The 22,983-nt window shown below is 43.4% G+C and overlaps 1 protein-coding gene across 2 annotated transcripts in view; it reads right to left on the bottom strand.

Moving 5' to 3' along the window:
- LOC138472766 (chloride channel protein ClC-Kb-like) overlaps positions 1–22,983 on the bottom strand; it is a 639,821-nt gene that overhangs the window by 14,114 nt on the left and 602,724 nt on the right. For both annotated transcript variants that reach the window (XM_069611097.1, XM_069611098.1), the window contains exons 16-18: positions 9,530–9,663; positions 1,991–2,088; positions 592–675 (exon numbers count right to left, since the gene is read on the bottom strand). In XM_069611097.1, the coding sequence (XP_069467198.1) occupies positions 592–675; positions 1,991–2,088; positions 9,530–9,663 (316 nt within the window). The remainder of the gene's footprint in view (positions 1–591; positions 676–1,990; positions 2,089–9,529; positions 9,664–22,983) is intronic.

Here is a 22,983-nt window from a genome sequence, read left to right as displayed (position 1 = left end):
ACAGAAATTGCACAGTTATGTAGAGAGAAGAGGCGCACTTTTCCCCCTTGACAAGATATTCTGGATGTGCAACCATCACACAAAGGAACTTGGCAAGACATGGCTACCAAATGAGAGAATCCATGGCGTGCATATACTTCATCAGGTGAGGTGGGGCCTCAGGAACGTCCAAGCCTCAGCGGCTTGAGAGTGCAATGGCCCTCGCAGTTAAAGATACAGAGAGTGGAAATCAGAGAAGAGGGCGATTGCCTCCCAGAACCTCTCAGAGATGGAGGCACTGTCCCGCTATAGAGAGCCTAGAGACCAGGAACCACAAGGGGAAGAACCCATGATCTGTTGCATGGATACTACATTATGCCAATAGTAGAGGGGACATGGGTACGAGATGTAATGACAAGGCATGATCAAAGGCAACGCAAAGTAAGATTGGGTAAATTCTCAAAGATGTGCCGGGTGCGTCTCTCTATTGACACGGTAGGGAGTGTGTGGCAGGTCAGGACTAATGATCTTTGGTAGGACAGTATGAGGTTTCCATTGGACAAACACCCCTGCACTCACCGCACTCCAGCCAAGCGGCCCTTCCACAAATACCTGATGCAACGACGTCCATGGAGACAACTGCAAGGTGACGGGCTCGATCCTGCAATCATCGCCAAGGCTCCCCGCTGACAGTTTCTACAGGAGACAAAGCGAAGGCCTCAGCAAAAGCCCCATTCTGCCACCGAAAGCTCATACGGAGGCAGTACTACCACTAATGCATGAATAATGACATTTGACTAGCTCCGAATATGAATCAACGGCCCCCAAGTGCTATTGACAACGATGGACCCAAAAATGAATGGCAGGCCTCCATGTGCTAATAGTGTTTGCTGCAATGTTCTGTAATACTAAGTAGACTTGAAGTGGTTTTCAACGCTTTTTTCATGGAATGATATATTTGTGCTCTCCTCTGAAGTTAGGAATAGGGGTGCACTCCAAAAGAGAGGACTCATGGCTGGGAAAGACTTGCTGTCATTTCCCCAGGGAGTCAGTGGTGGCGTGTGGTGAAGATCCACACCTCCATATTAGAAATGAGGGACGCGACGGTGGTTGCGCAGAGCCAGCAACACCGCGCGCATGCGCAGGGATTTTGGCACGAATAGACACTTGCCACGTGGAGCCAGGACTGAGCGGTCGCTCCCCAGACCCACTCCGTAGACTGGGACACCTCCTCTTTTCCACGAGTACTTCTCCCTCCGCTATAACTGATAAGAGTGAATATAAACCCAAATGCTACTCGTCACTAAAGCAGCTAGGCTTTGAAACCTGGAAGGGTTCAGCAAGGATGGGGTGGGAGCTGTACAATACCGTCTGCACTCCAGACAAACACCTCGAGAATGGGTGATGTGTGCTTGTCAGAGTGGGATTAGGGTTTTTACTGGGTAAGCCCCTCTAGATATTGAGCCTCTGGCTCAGTCCCTCCATCACACCCTGTTGCGGTATGTTGTTGCTGTGCAAATGGCATCTGCGTCTTATTTGGTGTGTGCACCTGCCCTCTTGGTATGCACCTACCTTACTAATGCTATGTAGGTAAAGGTGTCAGGGCAAGGTGCTGGCCACAGATATCCATGTACCCAACCGTGCCAGCAATGCCACTGGTCTTCAAGGCACATATCATGCGCTTCCTTACCCTCTTGCACATGGTACGAGCTTGTGCCCTCGGCGGACAAACTTGCTGTGGACGAGGCTGCTACTTTGGATGGATTTAATTTCACTAAAGATCACATTGATGAAAAATATTAGGTCGTAAACCTGAATTGGCTCCCAGCACACAATGAGTATGTCCCCAACCTTGTCCATATACCTGTCCCATGCTCTGCCACTCTGCTTCAATAGATGTATACACACCGGCATTGGCCATATCTACAACGTCCATGGGTCCCACTAGGCACATAGATCCGACACCTGCACCCTAAAGAACTTACCACAGGTGGGATTGCCCTAGACTCACCTTAGTCCCATCCTCAGGAGGGCCTTGCCGGTCTTCGTGAGTCTGGAGGAACCTCACCAGCTCCGGCCTGCTCACGGTCCCCACCAAGATACGAGACTCTGAAAGGGATCAGAGAGTGAGACATCGGAGAATCAAGGACTATATAAGAAGATATAAAAGAGACACTAGACACTGTGCAAGATGGACAGGAGTGCATAAGGAACTGTGCAAGAGAGAAAAAAAGAGGTGACTGTCTGAAGGGGAAGAGGGGTAATGTGTGCGAGCTGCCATGAGGTCCCATGCCATAAGTGACCTCTTGAGTCAGCGCTGCCTCTTTCACCAATAGCACTTTGCACTGTGTCATTTTTAGAGTCCAAACTACAATTGGGAAAAAATAAACTCCAATCCCCAGAAGGCAATGTGCTAGGGGTTAAAAAGTCAGAACCAGCCTAATGTGTTGCACATGCACCGAGCCACTTACCGTCAATGCTGTCCATGAAAGAGGGGTGTGCGAGTAAAGACATGAGAGAAAGGATTGTGTGATTGAGACACGAGTATTTACTGCCATTTTAACCTATGTTAAGCTATGTGTGGAGAGTCAGTGCATATCATTGCTTGTGTAGAGGCCCACCAAGCTGTGGCTCCCCACAGGAACATCATGCTCAAACATGCCAATGTCATTAAGGGTGCTCCAAGCACAGGCATCTGTAATCTATGGACCTCCAGATGTTCTGGACAGTGACTCCCATGATCCCCCTCGCCCCCCAGATGGTCTAAAACATCTGACGATCCAAGGGTTTTAAATCCCTGTCCCAGCAAGTATCTGCATATCAAAGAAGACTATAGAGGACTTTACAGGACATGACAGATGGTAACATGGTCCCTTCAAAGATCACGGACTGGCGTCCTTATGGGTGGTGGTGCCAGCTTCGGCCTTCCCGTTGCCGGATGGTGGTGGGACAACAAGGAAAGGCCGAAATGAATTGCACATGGGGTGCACTACTACTGGAACACTACTTCCAATTGGTATCAGCATCTAACGCCTGTGTGGGTGTGAACAGTGGCATTGTTTTGCCCTGGCGCTACGGAGCACAGCCTCCAAGCTTTGCAAGTGACCGTGTCAATTGTATTTAGCACCACAAGACTGGCCGGCTGTCAGAGGCACAGAAGTAAACCGATTGAACATGACTTTCTGAAGTCCAGCAAAGCAGAAGAGTGCCTGTTCATGGGCCGCGGAGCGTATAGGCCCTGCAGAAGCAACGCCGTAGGAGCCAAGGCTGGTCAAGGCTGACCACAGGGCTTGAAGAATCAAAAATATACACACGCCAATTAAAGGGCAAAGCACAGACTAGTACACAGTACACAGCTAGTAGCTTTAGACACCATCAGTCACAAGATCCTCCTAAAATGACTGAAAGATATTGGTATTAAGGAATCGGCTCTACACTGGATCACCTCCTTCCTCATGGGTAGAACAGAATCCACAATCCTGGACCGCTATAATTCCCGGCCTCGCCCACTCACATGCAGAGTACCCCAAGGATCTTCACTCTCACCTCCACTTTCAACATCTACATGGCAGCCCTACTTAACATCATCAATAAATCTGGTATCTCCGGTTACAACTATGCAGATGACACACAAATAATCTCCAAAGATGGGAACCACCCATCACCAAACGCCCTGGACATTAAAAACTACTTTGCACGGGTGGACACATGGATGACAGCAAACAGACTTAAACTAACCCCTAGCAAAATAGAGTGGATGCTTTGTAATTCTGCAGGTTCTAACTCCCCCCACAGTCCTGTGGCCTGTCGAGATGGGACCCTACACAAACCCACCATCAATGGTAAGAAATCCTGGAGTGGAAATGGACCAACACCCTCACTCTTGATCCACATGTCAAAGCCACTGTCAGAAGATGTTTCTACCAGCTGTGCATTCTATGCTGCATCTTATATTAATTAACATTCACCCACAGGGCCATGGTTATGATTTCTCTTAACTATCCAAACTAGACTATGCAATCAGCTTTAATTTCAGATTCCCAAATGATCTAATGAGGAAATTTCGAAGAGTCAAAAATGCAGCAACAACAATACTTCTCAGAACGAAGCAATTTGAACATATCAAACAGCATTACGTACGCTCCACTGGCTACCCATCAAAAAAGGGTGCATTTGAAAACCTTGTGCATAACTCATCATTCATACCATGGAGTGAGCCCATCCACCTTCAGAAGTCCGTTTCAGCACTACACTCCTTTCAGACCACTCAGATCCAGCAATGCTGCTCTAGTGCTAGTCCCTAACTTCAACAAGAAACGGCAAGCAGGATCCTCTTTTCCAGTACTAACCACAAAACTGTGGAACACCCTACCCAAACCTCTCCACTTGGAGTAGAACCACCTGACTTTCAGGAAACAGCTGAAAACATGGCTTTTTAACAAACCACTTTGAAAAAAAATGAAAAAGAATTGCAACCGACTAAAAACTGTGAACCAGGAACATTTGCCCATATTTCTAACAAGCATTTTACGAACCTCTTGGCACTAGCATCAACAGCAAACCAAGATGACTCATGGAACCTCTCCGGCCTGCCACTTGTCCACACCTTTAATCTCAGTGAAATATAATACTAAGAGCAAGGAAGTAACAACACTGTCCCCACTCTCCACCCCCTCATCCCTCAACTATCTCCTCACTACTAAAATCTTGCATCCTTACACCTCTCACACTCCTACAGATGGCCACCTAGGTCTAGTGCACTTAACAAATTCAGACCTTTTCCATCTTCGATCAACAACCATGCTGTCAATTTGTACACTCCACTATCCATGGGAGGCCCATATAGCTAACCTCCCCATTCATCACCAACCACAAACAACTTAGAGATTTTCATATTGACACACCGCAAGTATTTCCGACCTTCATCCACTAACACCAAAGGTTTCTGCATCTGCCTTTCCACTATCTGACTAACACACCCTGCCCTCCTTTCTTACAGAGCAATGCACAGCGAGGCCAACATTGTTGGCAGAAGAGCACTTTATTAGACCACTTTACGTTCATTACATTAAAGTATACTCAGAAATTGTGAGAAATCTTCAAAGGCTGGAGGAATTGGGCATTTCAAAACACTGGGCTTGAAGTAAGCATGTCACTACAAGTGTCCTGAGCTCTCACAGCCATAATGACACAAGAACTCACGTTTCAGGTAAACAGAATGCCCTTTGGTTGAGCATCAGCATTCTCTCTGTTCTAAAATACAATGCAGCATATGTCGCCCCTCTACCCCTCTGTGCTTGCCTCCCATATCCACACCTGTATGTTGGGGATTGGCTTACCCACCCACCACATGACCCGGAAGCCAGGCCGCATGTGTAGGCTCTGGGACAAGACCCTCCATCCCACTCAGTGAACAAAGATCAGGTAAGTGTGGCAACCTCAGCCAACTCGCCTCCCCGCCCGTGGACATGGGCAGCAACCACTCACTCTGGGCTCCATTTTCTTAATTATATTGAAGCGCAATTCAGGCTTTCTCACCCCTTTGCCCCTCCGCGCTTGCCACCAATATCCACACCTTCCCAGTGGGGATTGGCTTACGCACCCACCACGTGACCCGGAAGCCAGGATATCCTCCAGTCCCCATGGCAGCCTTCCACAGGCAGCCGGCTAAGGGCTCATGCAAATGGTGCCTTCCTGTGGGTGCCTACCATCAGTGGCGTAGCCAGGAATCAAATTTAGGAGGGGCACAGAGGGGGCCAAAGACAAAAGTAGGGGGGGCGCAGACAAATGTAAGGGGAGAACATGGTCAGTGCTCATTTTAGGCAGGGGGGCACATGGTTTCACAGGGGGGGCCCAGCCGGCCCCCTAGCGACGCCACTTCCTACCATCCCTATTTGGCTGTTCGCCCTGGTGCCCCAGCCCTGCCAGGTCTCACCCTCAGAGTCTGCAGCTACAACCAGGTAGGAGACTACACCATTCCTGTACTGCTGCATTGTGAATCTTGCTTTTTTGTTCAATTCCATTGCATTATCTTCCCACAGTGCTTTTGGGTTAGGTCTGCATTTTTTAATCTCGCTGTTGTTTTGTTCAACCACATTGCATGATTTTCCCACTGTGTTTCCGGGTTGGGTCTGCATTTTTTTATCACACTGTTTTTCCAACACATTGCATTACCTTCCCACAGTGCTCCCAAATTGTATTCCTGTACTGCTGCATTGTGAATCTTGCTTTTTTGTTGCATCACATTGCATTGTCTTCCCACTGTGCTTCCGGGTTGGGTCTGCATTTTTTAATCTCGCTGTTTTGTTCCACCACATTGCATTGTCTTCCCACTGTGCTTCCGGGTTGGGTCTGCATTTTTTAATCTTGCTGTTTTGTTCCACCACATTGCATTGTCTTCCCACTGTGCTTCCGGGTTGGGTCTGCATTTTTTAATCTCGCTGTTTTTCCAACACATTGCATTACCTTCCCACAGTGCTCCCAAATTGTATCCCTGTACTGCTGCATTGTGAATCTTGCTTTTTTGTTGCATCACATTGCATTGTCTTCCCACTGTGCTTCCGGGTTGGGTCTGCATTTTTTAATCTCGCTGTTTTGTTCCACCACATTGCATTGTCTTCCCACTGTGCTTCCGGGTTGGGTCTGCATTTTTTAATCTTGCTGTTTTGTTCCACCACATTGCATTGTCTTCCCACTGTGCTCCCAAATTGTATCCCTGTACTGCTGCATTGTGAATCTTGCTTTTTTGTTGCATCACATTGCATTGTCTTCCCACTGTGCTTCCGGGTTGGGTCTGCATTTTTTAATCTCGCTGTTTTGTTCCACCACATTGCATTGTCTTCCCACTGTGCTTCCGGGTTGGGTCTGCATTTTTTAATCTCGCTGTTTTGTTCCACCACATTGCATTGTCTTCCCACTGTGCTTCCGGGTTGGGTCTGCATTTTTTAATCTCGCTGTTTTGTTCCACCACATTGCATTGTCTTCCCACTGTGCTTCCGGGTTGGGTCTGCATTTTTTAATCTCGCTGTTTTGTTCCACCACATTGCATTGTCTTCCCACTGTGCTTCCGGGTTGGGTCTGCGTTTTTTAATCTCGCTGTTTTTCCAACACATTGCATTACCTTCCCACAGTGCTCCCAAATTGTATTTTGCAACCGTTTTCCACTGCCATACCTGCCTTTCTTTTAAGGGCGCTTTGAAACAGTATTCGCTTCCTGTATGAGCGCCTAAAAAGTGAACAACAAATAAAATAAGGGGCAGGGTGCGAGTTGGGCAACTGCATTTTGCTACTGGTCTCCACTGCCATACCGGCTTCCTTCTTTAAGGTCCAGGGTGTGTGTTTCCCAACAGTATTTTGGTACTGTTTTCCACTGCATACTTGCATACTACGAAACATAACGTATCCCACATGGGCATGGCCCTCTCACCTGATTACCTCTCCATAAACACTACTTTATTACAAACACTAAAAACACGCATCACCTCATCCAATAGCATACAGCTAAGACCCACGCATAATTCAGACCATTCTGACTATCCCACTCTCCTGACAATTTGTCACAGCAGCTGGCTAAAAATACACATACACATTTTATAAATCATTTCTACAACTCTTACATCTTTGACTACGGTCTTCCAAAGTGCGTTCAATCCCACAGAGCTTCGAGGCCATACCAATGAAAGTAGGTGCTATACAAGTGACATATAACATAACATGTATTTTGAGGCAACCTCTTGATTTTCGTAATGGGAAGTGACTGTAAAAGTAAGTGACTGTAAAAGAGCAGAAATGTATGTTTTTCAAGCCGTAGGGAGTATTTGAGGCATGTGTTTTCTGGTCAAGGTACAGCAGCTGCATATGTGTCCAAAAACAGGCAGTGACTGATGGCAATTATGTCTCTCAATTAAGCATTATGGACCAAGAAGGGGAGCTTAACTGAACTATAATGGCATGGGGCCCAGGCTAGAGGCCTGCGCGAAATTATTAGCACCCAGGGCATGTGAGCAGGGGTGCTGCCTTTAAAAAAAAAAGGGGAATTTGGCTTCGAGTGGTGCACAAGTACCAAAGTCCCTTAAAAAAATTAAGATGGCCGCTAAGGAATAATAACACAGAAATGGAGCTTTTATATTGCGCTTACTGCCGGACACCAGCCTCTAAGAGAGTGCCCGGTGCCTTGCTTCCAAGACAATTGCGTTTCCCCTGAGCTATCCTCCCGGCTCAGTTCCTTTTCTATGTCCTTGGTGATGACACTGACAGGCAGGCTGGAGGTCAGATAGTCAGCTAAAAGGGGGTATGTAGTGCCAAGTAGATGGGTGCCAAAGGTAGGGTGTGTGGGTAGCATGTGCAGGGGCAAAGAGGCCAGCATAGGTGGTTGTGGGGGCCAATGCAGGCAGAAAATATAATGGATGCCTGCAGTGGAGACACCAGTGGCCAGTATGGAAGATGAGCTAAGCGATAAAGCGCACCATCCTGGCCACATGATTGGCTGATGCCTCTCCCGTGGGTGCTAATAAGTAAAAGTCATCCTTTTCTGTGAACTCAGAGATTGATTGATATATGATATTTTGCTGACAGGTGGGCACCATAGCTTAACTTGTTACCTGCAGATCGAGGGGCAGTGACCGCAACTACACCCAGTGCACAGATCAATAACCTCACTTATACACCGCACACAGGTCTGTGACCTCACCTGCACTCTGCACACAGGTGGGTAATCCCAACCTGAATTCTGCACACAGGTGGGTAATCCCAACCTGAATTCTGCACGCAGGTGGGTAACCCCAACCTGAATTCTGCACACAGGTGGGTAACCCCAACCTGAATTCTGCACACAGGTGGGTAACCCCAACCTGAATTCTGCACACAGGGTGGTAACCCCAACCTGAATTCTGTGCACAGGGTGGTAACCCCAACATGTATTCTGCACACGGGCAAGGGATTTCCCTTCTATTCTGCAAGTATATGGGTGCGGAGACGTCACTTGTGCCCTGAAAACTGTGCAGTGCAGGGACTTTGCCAGGGTCATAGTGTTCTTGGCTGCATCACGACGTAACTGGAAATGATCATTCAACCACATTTCTCCCGTCCTAAGGGAGTTACACTAGCTTACCATAGACTCCTGCTTGAATTACTTATAAGGCAACTGCCGATCGCACACCTGCCTACCGAGAAGACAAACTTGATAGATAAGGTTGGTCATTAGCCTTCAAGATCAAGCGGCATACAAGGGAAAAAACAAACAGGAAATAGGAATTATCCTTATTCATCCCTGCCTACTGAAACACCATCCCAGGGGCAGCCCAGGCGGTGCCAATGCTCTTCCAGTTCACAAAGGAACTCAAGACCTTAATGTTCAGTCAATACTTTGGATTTCCGAATCTCATTCCACCCCCACCCAATGGCCGGAAGACCCTACGTCACATATTGTTACCACCCCCCCATCACATATGTTACCCTCAATGGCATGTACACGGCTCCAATGCTTTCTAGCTCGGTGCATGCTATGTAAACCCCCCTTCAGCTACGCCCTTCACACAGTGGGTGAACTCGCCTGCATCCTCCACCACAGGAAACTCCAGGTCTTCACTGGAGGTGAAGATCTTCAGGACTTCTTCAAAAGTTGAGTTCTTCATCAGAACGGTGACATCCTGCCTCATGAACTGCTCCGTGGTGACATTGTAGGAGCTGCAGGTGAAAATCAGAAGAAGCATCAACAAAAGTGATGCCCCATGCATCATCATCCACCACATCACCCACCATCCCCACCCACTGATTCCAGATCCTTTGTCGCGCACGCTCAGCTAACCCTGTGCGCCCCGCCCCGCCTTAGAGCTTCACATGTTCACATAGTTATTAGAAATATCGCAGTTGGCCAAATGAGCAAGATTAATTGGCATTTACGTACCTATGTTGCACGAGTGTGTAAATGGGTGCATCATAGATTGAGTGTGCCAGTAAATTCAAACTTTCATCTGCAAGTGGGCATAGTTATGTCAGTCCACTGGTGCTCCTAAGCTAGGTCTGCACTCAATAAATACCCTAATAATCAGAAGAAGAAGAATAAAAGCCGTCAGGAGGAGGCCAGGAGACGAGGCAGACCCGGTGGCCGGAGGAGACAGGGGTGGAGAGTGGGAGTGGCGGGGACAAATAGAGCTATTGGTTTACTGTCTGGGCAGCTGAAAGAACCGCGATGTCATACCACAGCACATGGACTCCAAGTGCTTCCGCTCTGGTGGGGTCGAAGGAAACTTGCAGTGAAGGAAGGGACCAGCGCGAGAAACTCGCCACAATCTGCTCGGCAATATTCATCCTGATTGGCTGCTCAAGCAGAGCATTCCAAAAGAGGTGCACACGGAAGCTAGTGCCTGCCACACGTGGATGCTGCTACCTTGTGTAATGTAGATCACACACCTCAGCGTTCCCCATCGAAGCGACTCGATGAAATGCTTCGCCAGGCTCACTTCATTTGTGACTCGCTCTGCCCCGACCCTGTCTGCTTTGCAGCTGCACACCTCCGACTGACACTGTACATTGACCTCCACGGCACATATTTTACCAGCCCCTATCCAAGCAAAACAGACCCAGGCATTCCTGACATATGATTGGCTCTGCAGGTCTGTCACGACATCACACAACTACCCCTTTCAACTGCACTCATTTTATTAGTATCAGTAGGTCGAAAGGCTGAGTCGTGTGTAGCCGGTCATTAACATATTGACATAGCGTTTTGGATAACATTCACAGATGTACAGTGTTCTGTGATAAGTCCATGGGGAGGCTGACCAGGTAGAAATCCAGAGCCAGTCCTTCCCCTGAGGAGGACAGTGCAGTTGCTATACAGTGTTTATATCGAATCCTTTATATAGAATGCCCATATATCCAATGTTTTATAACGAAAACCTTTATTGCGAATGCATTTAGGTGTGGAGTAAAGGGTTACATATTTTTGGGAAACGGTCGGGGTGGGGCTTTAGGGGTGGGAAACAGAGGTTTGCCCACCCCAACAAAAAAAAAAGTGCATTCACTATAAAAATGTTTGTTATAAAATATTCGATATATGGTCTTTCATGTAAAGGTTTTTGGTATAAAGACATGTAACCGTTGCAGTTTAGAGGGGGCAAGTTCCTGTCTCCCCCTGTGCCAGTATGTTTCTATGCAGCACCATCTTGTTTCCCTCCCTACCTTATAAGCAAGATGCTTGCCAGATATTTGTTTACTTCTTGAAGAAACATGATGGAAAACCAAAGAAGAAGTGAACACCCGAGAAGCTGCAGCAGTCCGCCAGCACCACACGGCGTGGCGCCTGCCACACAGAACCGCACCAGGCAAGTGAGAGGGCTGCACTCAGAAGTGCACTCCGCCACGGAGAAGGCAGTGACTGCTTCCAGTGTACCAGCAGCAGCAGCAGCCCGCACAGCAATGCAGACCACGAAAATGAAAATGGGGCAGAGACCCCAAATGAAGACTTAATAACATAGGGGAAAGCCTTCAGGGGTTCCCCAATGTAAACTGGGATTTAGCAAACTATGCTCTTTTTTAAAAAAAATGTAAAAGATTTTTTTTAGTGCAAAGCACCTTTACAAATTTAGAAACAAAATTTCATCCAATTTGTCCTTTTATACTTTTACAAAAAAGAAAAAAACCTTTTTCAACAATACACAAACCATAAAAATAATATACAATTTCGTATTATAGTAAATAGCTTTACCAAATTTAAAATATCTACAACTCATACTGTTCGATATCCTTTTGTGTAATTACATTAATTAATAACATAGGAAAAGAGGACCATTAAGCTAATAATCTACTTATCTGGGAGTATGCTTTCCGTTCTTTTTAGCTCAGTTACTATGACATTTACCAACCTTACAGTTGCTAATATCATTGTGTAGTTTGTTCCCCACGTACAGTTCAGCCATGTACAGTTTCTAGCAAATATGGTGTTTGCTTGAGTACATTCTTTCACAGTTCTACATCGTGCATTTTCAAAATGAGAACAGAAGAGAAATAGATTTTTCAATGATTCTTTTGTGACCTTACAACATCTACACATGTCATCAGGGGGATCAATGCCACTCCTACTCCAGTGCTTAATCCGCATTTCTGTATGGAGCATATCCATTCCGAATAACATGAAAGTCCTTCGCACCTCTTTGCTAGGACAAAGAGTCAAGTATGACATGCGTGGTATTTGTGAATGGAAACATTTTGTGTACTCAACAAAGGAGGAGGAAGAGTGAAGCGTATCCCCACATTCTGCCCAATCACATTGGATGAGCTTTTTTTGACCTTATTCATGTACATATAAAGATCATCAGCAGACATATTGATCTTTTCTAATAAGCGTGTCCATTGTCTCTTTGTATGATGCAACAGAAATTGGATTATTAGCAAGAAGCATCTTATTAAATTCTTCGTAAATTGAGTTCTTAGGAGGATACAGCATCTTTGAATAATTTATGAGAATTCGCCACTTATAACGTGCCGATAAAGCATTCAGACCCAATTGGTGTCTCAACACTGTGTTAGGAAGATAGGCAGGTAACCCCAGTGTGTATTTCCAAATAACACCTTGAAGTTGATCAAGAAAAGGTCCCAGATCCCCTAAGTAGAGCTCCACACCATATAGTAGAATTGCTTCTACTTTTTTACTGTAGAATTCAAAAACAGGCAGCAGAGAAAAACTGCAAAATTTGTGAAATGTTAATCTCATTTGTCCTTTCAAGGGCAACAATTTTGCTATTAATAGTTCCTTCACTCTTTTAAAGGAGGAATTATTTGTCAACCTAAAGCCCAGGTATGTTAGATTTTCCAAAATGGATATGGGCATGGAGTCAATCGACCAGGTAAAATGACGTACTTTTTTCGGTTGCAAAAAATAATGATGTTAGATTTTTGAGGATTAACTGTGAGGTTGTCTTCTTGAGAATACAATAAGAAGCTTTCTAGATTCATTTGAAGTCCCAATTGGGTTCTGTCAAAGAGTAGAACGTCATCAGCATAGGCTAGCCAAAAAGGATTCAGTGATCCTAGCCGGGCTGCAAAGGATTTCTCTGTGTTCCAGATGTTATCCAGGTCGGCCATATAAAGATTAAATAATATGGCCGCCAGATTACAGCCTTGTTTAACCTCTATCCAGCTGGGGATGGCTTCAGTCAAGCTACCTTCACAGTTAATACGTACTCTGAAATTGGTGTTAAAATGCAAAAGAGCCACCAAGGGAATCAGGAAAGGGGGAAACTTTGCCTTTAACATTTTCTGCCACAAAATGCCTCTTAGTACGCTGTCAAAAGCAGCTTCAAGATCTAGAGATGCTACAAAAATTGGGCTGTTATCCGGAAGCTTGGCTGATGCAATCAATTGTGCCAATATATAGGCGTTAAGAGGAGTGCCCAGAGCCTTACGAAAGCCTACCTATGCTTTGCTTAGACACTCATTCTTACGAATGAAGACTTCTACCTCTTGAAGGATAAGGGCTGCGAAAATTTTGGCAGCCACATCTATGAGGGCTATAGGTCTGAAATTATTTGGGTTGTTAATGGGGCCTTTTTTATGAAGAGGGATAATTATAGAAGTAAGCCACGAAGACGGAACTGTTGTGGATCGAAAAATGTCCTGAAATATGTCGAGAAAGATAGTGGCCCAAAAATGAAGGTCATCTTTGATTACACAAGGAGGCAGACCATCAAGCCCTGGACATTTCGAACCTTTTAGTTTGTAAATTGCAGCCAAGATGTCAGAAATCCCCCAAGGACAAATATTAGGGATTTTATAGTAATCAGGAGGTTTTTCACATGTCGTAAACGCTGCAGGCATCGCAAATTTGTTAAGAAAGAAAGAAGTCCATGTTGTGCCATCAATAGCAGATTCAAGTTCTAGATTCTGAACTTTATCAGTAGATCTAATGTGTCTCCAAATGTCTTTCGTTTTGCATTTGCACAACAGGACGACTAGTTCCTGATTACGTTTCAGAGCAATTGAGGCACGAGTTATACGCATGTCATTCTTGTATTTTAGCGTGATTTTTTTTAAACAGCAAATATGAATTTATTTTGGTGGTCAAGATAGATGGACTTCCTTGCTATTCTTAGCTCAAGATTATTTTTTTGTTTGATGGTGGGCAACTCCTGTGAAAAAAGTAAGAAATGTTTTTTATAGGTGTCTTGTTCTTTCTGTGAGAGGGCAATTGTCTTTAGGTGAGTCGCAATAATCTTCATGTTCCACTTTAAAATACATTCAGCATCAACTAAAGTCACAGTATTTCGCTTCCAAAGGTTCCTCTTAACAAGCAATGTAAATTTTCTACATTCTACATGTGGCATGATTCCAATTGATCGAAACCTGGGTCTCTTGACCTGGATTAACGAGAGACAAGGATCTTGTTGCATATGTTTTATCTGCCCTAACATACATGTTACAATCATTAGATGGTCTCCCAAGAGTGGGTCTACTGTACAAACAGAGGGAAGCAATCCAGATAAGGTCTTGGGTGCGAAGATGTAGTCAATCCATGAAAATATTTTTCCTCTCTTCCATGTAAAACATTCATGTTTGAAGTCGGGTTGAATCAAATGAACATCCCAACTTTAAAAAAAATTCCTCCACACGTTTCCTTTTTGTATGGATAAGAGCGAAGATTTCAGTGCATAAGCTTTGGCATTGATATCAACCATGAAAGAGGCATTAAAATCGCCTCCTATCAGGATTTCAGCGTGCAGGGTCAGTTTGTAAGCTTCTAGTAATGCACTATCTAAGACTTTGCATGCTGGCTGGACAGCCAATCAGGAGGGATTCCAATAAAATGATATTAAAAACAAATTCAAACTATGAAGTAAATCGAGTTTTAAATCAACAATCAAGTATAGTTCTAATTCATAAATGTGGTTAATGGTAAATTTCAAATTGTTATTAATAAGTATGGCTAAACTACCTGCAGGTCTACCTCCAGCGCCTCTGCATGATGAAAAAAAGAAGAAAACCCGTCAAATTGCATATTCACAAGGGACATGGTTTCTTGTACTAAGAGAATATGTGGCAGTGCGTCAGATTTTGCCTTCGACAACCATTTCTTTAAGTTGTTGAAGCCACAACAATTCCAAGAGGTGATCTTAAGGTCATGCAACTATGAGGCTGCTTGTTGAGGGATTATAGCCGCTGCTGCTTTAAAAGGAGGTTCTAACCATGAAAGGCCATTTAAGGCCATCGTGAGGGAGGCTAATTGTTCCATCATATTTTTTGATTGATCTGTATTTACAGAAGTTACAGAAGTCTGCTGCCATGTGTGATCAACGGCAATTACAGGAGGGGGTATTCAAGAAAAGCCATGGCGTCTGCTGTGCGAAGCGAACAGCAGACGCCAAGCGGTAGCGAAGACTAGCATGTCAAGCCCAAGCATCGTTAGGTCCATTTTATGATCTCACAATAACTTTGCGATGATTGGGAAAGCATCTTTGAAAGCATCTGGTTATTATTTTGATTAGGAAGGCGTACCCATTCAATGTCATTCGTAACAAGGCTACGGAACAAGGGTATTTTAAACAGAGCATTCATTAGGAATGAGCAATTGATATGCACCCTTCTGTTGATGTTAGGATCACTCTTCCAACCAATTATGTTTTTCATTTCCATGGGAATAGTGTTAAAGGATAGTAACGTGTTGTCATTAGGTGCTATTAGGTGACATGCTTCTCTACTATCCACCTTTTTTCCCTCCAATGTCAGTTCATTTTTACATATCATTGATTTTACAGCCTCAATTTTCCCATCTACGGTTGTTAAACCCTTTTTGAGGATTCAATAGTGTGCCCAGGTGGAGGAGTTTGGGCAGGGCCACTAGCAGTGGGACAAGTCACAGAAGATACACTGATCACCACATCAACAGTGTGTTCCACCCTTATGGTACTCACGTCTATGTGAATTTGCAAAGTACAAGGTTCAAGCCCAGCTTCACCGTTTCCGGGCATGTCTGAGCATACGTAGACATTTTTGGGAATTTTTCTTCACATTAGAGATTACACCTTCCTTGAGTGATATCGAGAGCTTTTTTTCAATGGATAGGCCCCCTACTGCGTGCTTTTCCCCTTTCTCTGCTTTGTCAGTTTTCTTTATCGTGATTTCAGAGAAGTACGCAGTCAAGTTTGCCTCTGTCATGATTGGATCCGTAAGGATTAAGGCATCTTGCTGAGGAGCTTTTGCTCTCAATTTCTTAGTGTCCTTCTTATTTGTATGATCATCTTGACCCTTTTTTACAGCTACGGTCTGCTCTGTTCTCTTACTTTTATTGGTGAGAGAACTGATCTGCAGTGCTCTCTTGCTTTCTTCATCTAATTGACTTAGATTCAAGACTTGTTCATCCGTGATTGAGCTAGCTATCAGTTTCTCTTTGATTTTCTGGTTCTTCGACGTCTCTGACAGATCCATATTTTTACACTTAGACATTCTCTCCATTCTGCTCCCGCCCCCTTTACCATTGTGTCGTCTTTTTAATGCTTTTTGATGATTTTTCTTGGATCTTCTAGAGAGGTAGTAGAAGCTTTGTATGGTAGAATTTTCAATTTGTTGTTCTTTAGTAGGAACCTCTGAATCTTTTGTGTATTCAATGATATCAAGCAATACAGATGGACTATCAAGCGGGTGCACATGTGGGACCATTCTAATATCTGCATTACCTGGGGGCGGAGCTAAGTCGCTTTGACAGGACTTTGGATACATTTTAAACAGAATCTGTTCGACCTGCAACAAGCGATCATGTTGTAGTTTAGCAACTTCTAGGTAGTCAATAGATTCACCAGTTGGACTTTCATTGTTAGGATGTTCCTGTATCTTCATTATTTGAGCAAATGTCGTAGGCTTTTCATGTAAGAGTAAAGGGTCATCCATAGTTTGTGTACATTTATGACTCTTTGTTATAGTATTGTTGATTTTATAATGCTTGTGTTTTACTATCAAGGCTGCTCTTTGAGGGCAATCTACATGAAATTTATGACATGCCTCTTGCGCTAGCATATAACCTTCCAATTTCGATAGTTTCTCAGTGTTAGCGACTATATTGTTATTTATCTCTTTTAATAGCAAATGAGAAAATTTGTGCCCCCGATCAAGGAGATTCAAAATTCTTGTAATGACAGGAAAATCCTGTGTTTCCTTTTCAAGGGGCTCTGAAGAATTTTCTTCATGCGCTGAAGGATTTTCCGGTGAGTTTGAGAAATTGAATACCGGAGCAGAAGTATTTATATTGCCAGGAGCAGAGTTAAAAGAAAGCATTTTTTCTCCTTTCTCAAACTCAGCAGTAGGAGAACTAGTGGATAAACAGTTAGCTTTAGAAAAAAGTTGAGCTTCATTTTGGGAAAAACTTTGCTCATTTCTTATGTGCTCTTTTATGTTAGACTTATGAAAATGCACGTGTTCTCGATAAATCCCCATTGTCGATACATGCGTGGAAGGACCTAATGACAGGCGTATGCGTTTATCAAGGTCTGCCATAATTACGGGGGCAAGCATTGAAATGTCAGCGAGTGGTGTAAACTTATTTTCATGTATCTCAACATCAATTCTATGTTCATTCTTTACACTTGGATTTGCAGCAAACGGGTCAATCATGATATCCTCATTTGCTGCTTTTATCAAGCAAAGTGCTTTCATCCCAGCTGTGTTAGCGTCCATATTTATTTTAGCGCTCTTATCCATAGATAATACAGCTTCCTCTGACTGCTCAGACAGAGAGAAAGGAGGACTTCCCATTAAGAGAGACCTCAGGACTAATAATATTTGCTTTGTTTTTGTTTTTAAGAAGACTCATGGTGAATTGAGTCCTAGCAGAAGTTTCTTTAATTTTTTTCCCATTCCGAAGAATTGTCCCCATGTTGAGCAACTATCACAACCAGGTAGTTAAACAGTGGCACCGTTTAAAGTCCACTTACTTTGGGTGGCTCAGAATTACCGAGCGGACCGCTATTTTAAGCTTGTCTTTCTTCTCTGTAAATCAACCTGGAATGTGAACAGAGCGCTACCTTTTCTAAACAATCCGCAGCCGCTTCCTTCCTCCCGCCTGCTGCCGCACAGCCAAACAGCTAAACAGCTAAACAGCTACTTGCCATGCTACTTGATGCGCGTGTGCTATGCGCGAACACCACACTTTTTGTAACTGATGACACGCACAGGGGGGTGGGCAGGAGGTGGGAAGGGGGTGGAGCAAAACTGGAATGAAAGAGGAGACTTGAATTAGCGTCTGGGCGAAATGGCAGAGTCCACTAACAATGCAGCACAAGTCCAAACGTCTAGGAAGAGAGTAAGGTAGCACTTTAAAGATTATCTAGATTGAACTAGATTGAACTCAGTCTAAAGCATTAAACATGAAAAGCACATCAGACATTTCGCTTTTCAATGCCCTTCATAGTCCATGTTGCGCAGTACTCCGTGTTTCTTCTTACAGACAGGGCTTAGCAAACAGCACAAGTGAAGTCCACAATAGTCCTTGATTTGATGCTAAGCTGGGAGTCCTAGGGTCAGTGTGGCAGCTCTTTCAGCTCAACAGCTACTTGCCATGCTACTTGATGCGCGCCAATACTGAGTTCCAGCAGACCCACACAGAGGAAAGAGGTGGGGCGTAACCCTTTATTTATCAACATTCCCGTTTGGAACACCACAAGGGAGGGGAAAGTAGGATCATATCATACAGGGCAAAACACACAATGGGAACAGAAATGGGAGTATAAGGAGGACAACAATGAGAAGGAAGTTGTAGGTTGTTTGGGTTGGTACCCAACCTTTACTTCGCGTAAAACACTTCTTCTACACTTACCTCTTCTACATTCACTTCATCAGACATTTATTTCTTCATGCATTTACTTCATCTGCATCTTCACATTGTCAAGGTTACAATGGATATGGTAAGGTGAGCTGCAAGGTTAGGATTGGGGTCAAGGAGGAGTTAAGGGGAAGAATATGGGTTAGAAAAGAAGAGTGGTGCAGGGGGTCTCCTCGTGTAATGACGAAGTGAATGCAGAAGAAGTAAAGACATACATCCGTTTGGAGGAGGTCAGAGGAGGTGCAGGAGGTAGACCAAGAGACTAGCCAGAGGAAGGATGGCGGAGAACGTGATGGAGGCAATTTATAAATCCGGTGAGGTATTGGCTAGTGGATAGTAAGTGGAATGGTATTGTGGTGTGAGTGGATGTGCTGGAATAACAAGTGTGATCGGGTAAGGAAGTGTAGGACATTAATGTAAAGTTGTGTGTGTGTATGTGTGAGAGTGAGTGAGGGTGTGAGTAGAAGGTGGGTTGGAGTAGTATTGTGGAGGAGGGCATTGTGCGGAGGGGGGAGTTGTAGTGTAGAAGAGGGAGTAATAGTGCAGAGGAGGGAGTAGTAGTTTGGGTGGGGTGTAGCAGTGTGGAGGAGAGATTTGTAAGTGTGAAAGAGGGATTTGTTGTGTGGAGGAGGGGGTATTAGTGGGGAGGAGGGAGTAGTAAGATGAGAGAACAGTAACAATATCAAAGGGTGGAGGCGAGGCATAGGAGGTGCAAGAGACCATCAGAGAGACAGGGGAGGAGATGGAAGAGAGCAGAGGCAGGTAGAGTTGGGGCAGGAGAATAGTGGGAGCGAGCAAGAGGAAAAAGGCGAGCATCAGTGTAAGAAGACAGAGTTGGGCTAAGCCTCTGTAAAGCACATTCCCATATCCCTTAGAACACTAACAACTGGACGGTTTTAGGATGTTTCGCTAGAGAAAGTGTCCTGACTTAGGCTCTCACCACCAGACTAAGGCAGAATTTAGACAGCAGGGGTTACTAATCACAATTTATTAACTTTGGGTCAGGGAGGTGGTGCATTATAGGATGAGAGAGAGAGAGAGAGAGAGAGAGAGAGAGGGAAATACAAACATTTGAACCGTCTGAGACTTGTAGTGGTTTTTGTGCCTTGTGTGACAGTTCTTTATCCTCTTGCAATCCCCCATCTAGCCTTACCCCACTTCCAGCTTTCTCCAACTCTTTACTCCATTGCTGAATCCTTTGGAATTCCCTTTGGTGTATTCTAGGAATCAGCCTGAACATCCCAAAAGTCTCTTAAAGAAGATTTGGGCATGCAGAAAAATCAGTGAGAATCCACAAACCTTCTCAAATCTCACAATATATATATATATATATATATATAAATATATATATTCAGTGAAAAAACTTTGTTAAAGGGACGTTATGGTTAAGTTGCGCTACTAAAAACCTATGAAATTCAGTGAAAAAAACTTTGTTAAAGGGACGTTATGGTTCCAAGTAAAACCGAAAAACCCTTGAAATTCGCCAGTTATGGTAAGCTAAGCAACCATAACTCGCGCCACCACCGTGCACTGCTAAGACTAACACCCAGGACATCAAAGATGACATCACAAATGTTATTGATGACATCACTGATGACATCCCATGTCTGGCTCCCCCTTTTTTCCTTTACTGACATATCTAGGCCACATGGTTTTCTTCAGTAACAGTCAGGAATTAAAAGTGGAAAAGGTAGTATATTTGTAGACTTATCCTTCAAGTATGTTCTTACAATAATTCCCTTAGGATCCAGTCATATCATATGAAACATATGCATAGGGGAAGACACAAGCTTGAAAGACAGCAATCCTTTCTGTGCATTAAAATAATCAGTATAGTTGTCAGCACTTTCTGATAGTTCTGTTGTTTTTTTATTACTGTACTTTCCCTGTATATGCTCCTATTTTTATATCTTGTATTCACACTACTTTCCTTAGAGTCCAGCCACATCATGTGATATATATATAGGATAAGTAGCAGCTTTGAAACAGAGCAATCATTTTCTGCATAAAGGTAATCAGTTAGGTTATGAACACTTTTTGCTACTACTGCTGTTTTTTTCTTACTTCAATTTCCTTGTATATACTCATATTTGTATGTGGTGTTGTCTCTGTGTTTTGTCTATAATAATGCAATTATGTAGTAAGTGGGTTTTATTATCTACTTATCACATGTTTCACAGTATGCAAAAGTCTAATAAGAAAACAGTTATCATTTCTCTATTCAACATTGCAAGCTTATGAATATTGCACCTCTATCATGTATGCTGCACACAATGCCTATATTTCTACATAAGCACCTTAGTATACTGGTTGGACTAATTAGCCCTTGATATTTATTCCAATGATCATTGATACTTTTTTTAATTAACATTACAATAAGAAACCCTTGTACAGACTTTTCATGAAAGGTAAATGCACATGTGGCATCATCAGTGATGTCATCAATGACATCTGTGATGTCATCTTTGATGTCCTGGGTGTTAGTCTTAGCAGTGCACAGTGGCACAGTGGTGGCGCGAGTTATGGTTGCTTAGCTTACGATAACTGGTGAATTTCAAGGGTTTTTCGGTTTTACTTGGAACCATAACGTCCCTTTAAAAAAAAATTTTCACTGAATTTCATAGGTTTTTAGTAGCGCAACTTAACCATAACGTCCCTTTAACAAAGTTTTTTCACTGAATTTCATAGGTTTTTAGTAGCGCAACTTAACAATAATAACTGACTTTATGTACATGTAATATGGAACATACTGAACCTCTTCAACTGAACTTGATGTCCGCGAACTCTTTTAATGTCCGCGGACATGTTCAGAGAACAGTACCACTACCTAAAAACTCTTGGGGGGGTACGTTTGATTGTTATATCATAACATAGGAACATTTAACAAATTCAAAAAGCAACACACATACACATTATATGTAGTAATACATAAGAAATGTAACCCATATATGTAACACACTAACCATCCATTTAAATACAATGTGTTTTAAAATGGAATATACCAGAAGAAGATAAATTGGCTTCCAACATAATTACCTCACAGACATTACAGAACTAAGAACACCACCAGACCTACACAGTACTTAGAACATATTTTACCTGAAATGGTAAGTGTACTTCATTTTACTCATATATTTGTAAACTTTCTGTATAAGATTTAAAAAAATATAATATCTTTTTTTTTTCTCACAGAAATGTCCATTACTCTGGAATGGCTAGAGGAGCATTTCCCACATGAGGAAATGTCACAAGATAGTGAAACTAATGGTAAACACTTTACAATATAAACCATTTAATTATTATTATTTTATATCCATTTAACATATATATATTTTTTTGTACAGAGCATACCAAAATAGAAAATACCTCTGAAGAAGCTGTTATGGAAAACACGCTTGACAGCATAAAAGAAAAAATTGATTTATTGTTGACCAATTTTAATAATTTGAAAACTTTTGTTGAAGATCATTTTAAAACAAAAACGTCATACCACTGCCCCACATGTACTTGTCCCCCCTCACCATATCCCAGTCAATTATCCCCAAACCCTCTCCATAACCCAAAACGTTTTGATGAGACTTCCATCCCTTCTTCACCAGATACCAATCATGTTGAAACCCCTAATTCTCCTGTTTTTGTTTCCGTTTCTGCCTCACCTTCTCTGTCATAAATTATTAATATATGTTAAATAAAGTTACATTTTTATATTGAGTTGTAATTAGTTTCCGTTTTAAAAAAAGAAAACAATGTAGGTGTCCGCGGACAGCGCGGGTGTTCTGAAATGTTCGTAAATAAATGAAAATGGAGCTGTCCTGAAGAACACTATACCTGTCCGTACTGTTCGCTAGCAAGTTGAAACTTGTCTGAAAACACAATTGGTGTCCTGAAATGTTCATAAATAAACGAAAATGTAGGTGTCCTGAAGAACACTATCCCTGGCCGTACTATTTGTTAGCAAGTTGAAACTGTTCTAAGAACACAATTGTTGTTCTGAAATGTTCGAAAATAAACGAAAATGGAGGTGCCCTGAAGAACACTTTACCTGTCCGTACTGTTCGTTAGCAAGTTGAAACTGTTCTAAGAACACACGCGGTGTCCTGAAATGTTTGTAAAGAAACGAAATTGGAGGTGTTCTGAGGACGCTATTTCTGTCCGTATTGTTCGCAAGCAAGTTGACACTGTTCTAAGAACAAACGCCT

The sequence above is a fragment of the Ambystoma mexicanum genome, chromosome 8, assembly GCF_040938575.1.
Source record: "Ambystoma mexicanum isolate Mex_15411 chromosome 8, UKY_AmexF1_1, whole genome shotgun sequence".
In the NCBI taxonomy this organism is placed as follows: Eukaryota; Metazoa; Chordata; class Amphibia; order Caudata; family Ambystomatidae; genus Ambystoma; species Ambystoma mexicanum.
This window is presented reverse-complemented; position numbering and strand designations above follow the sequence as displayed.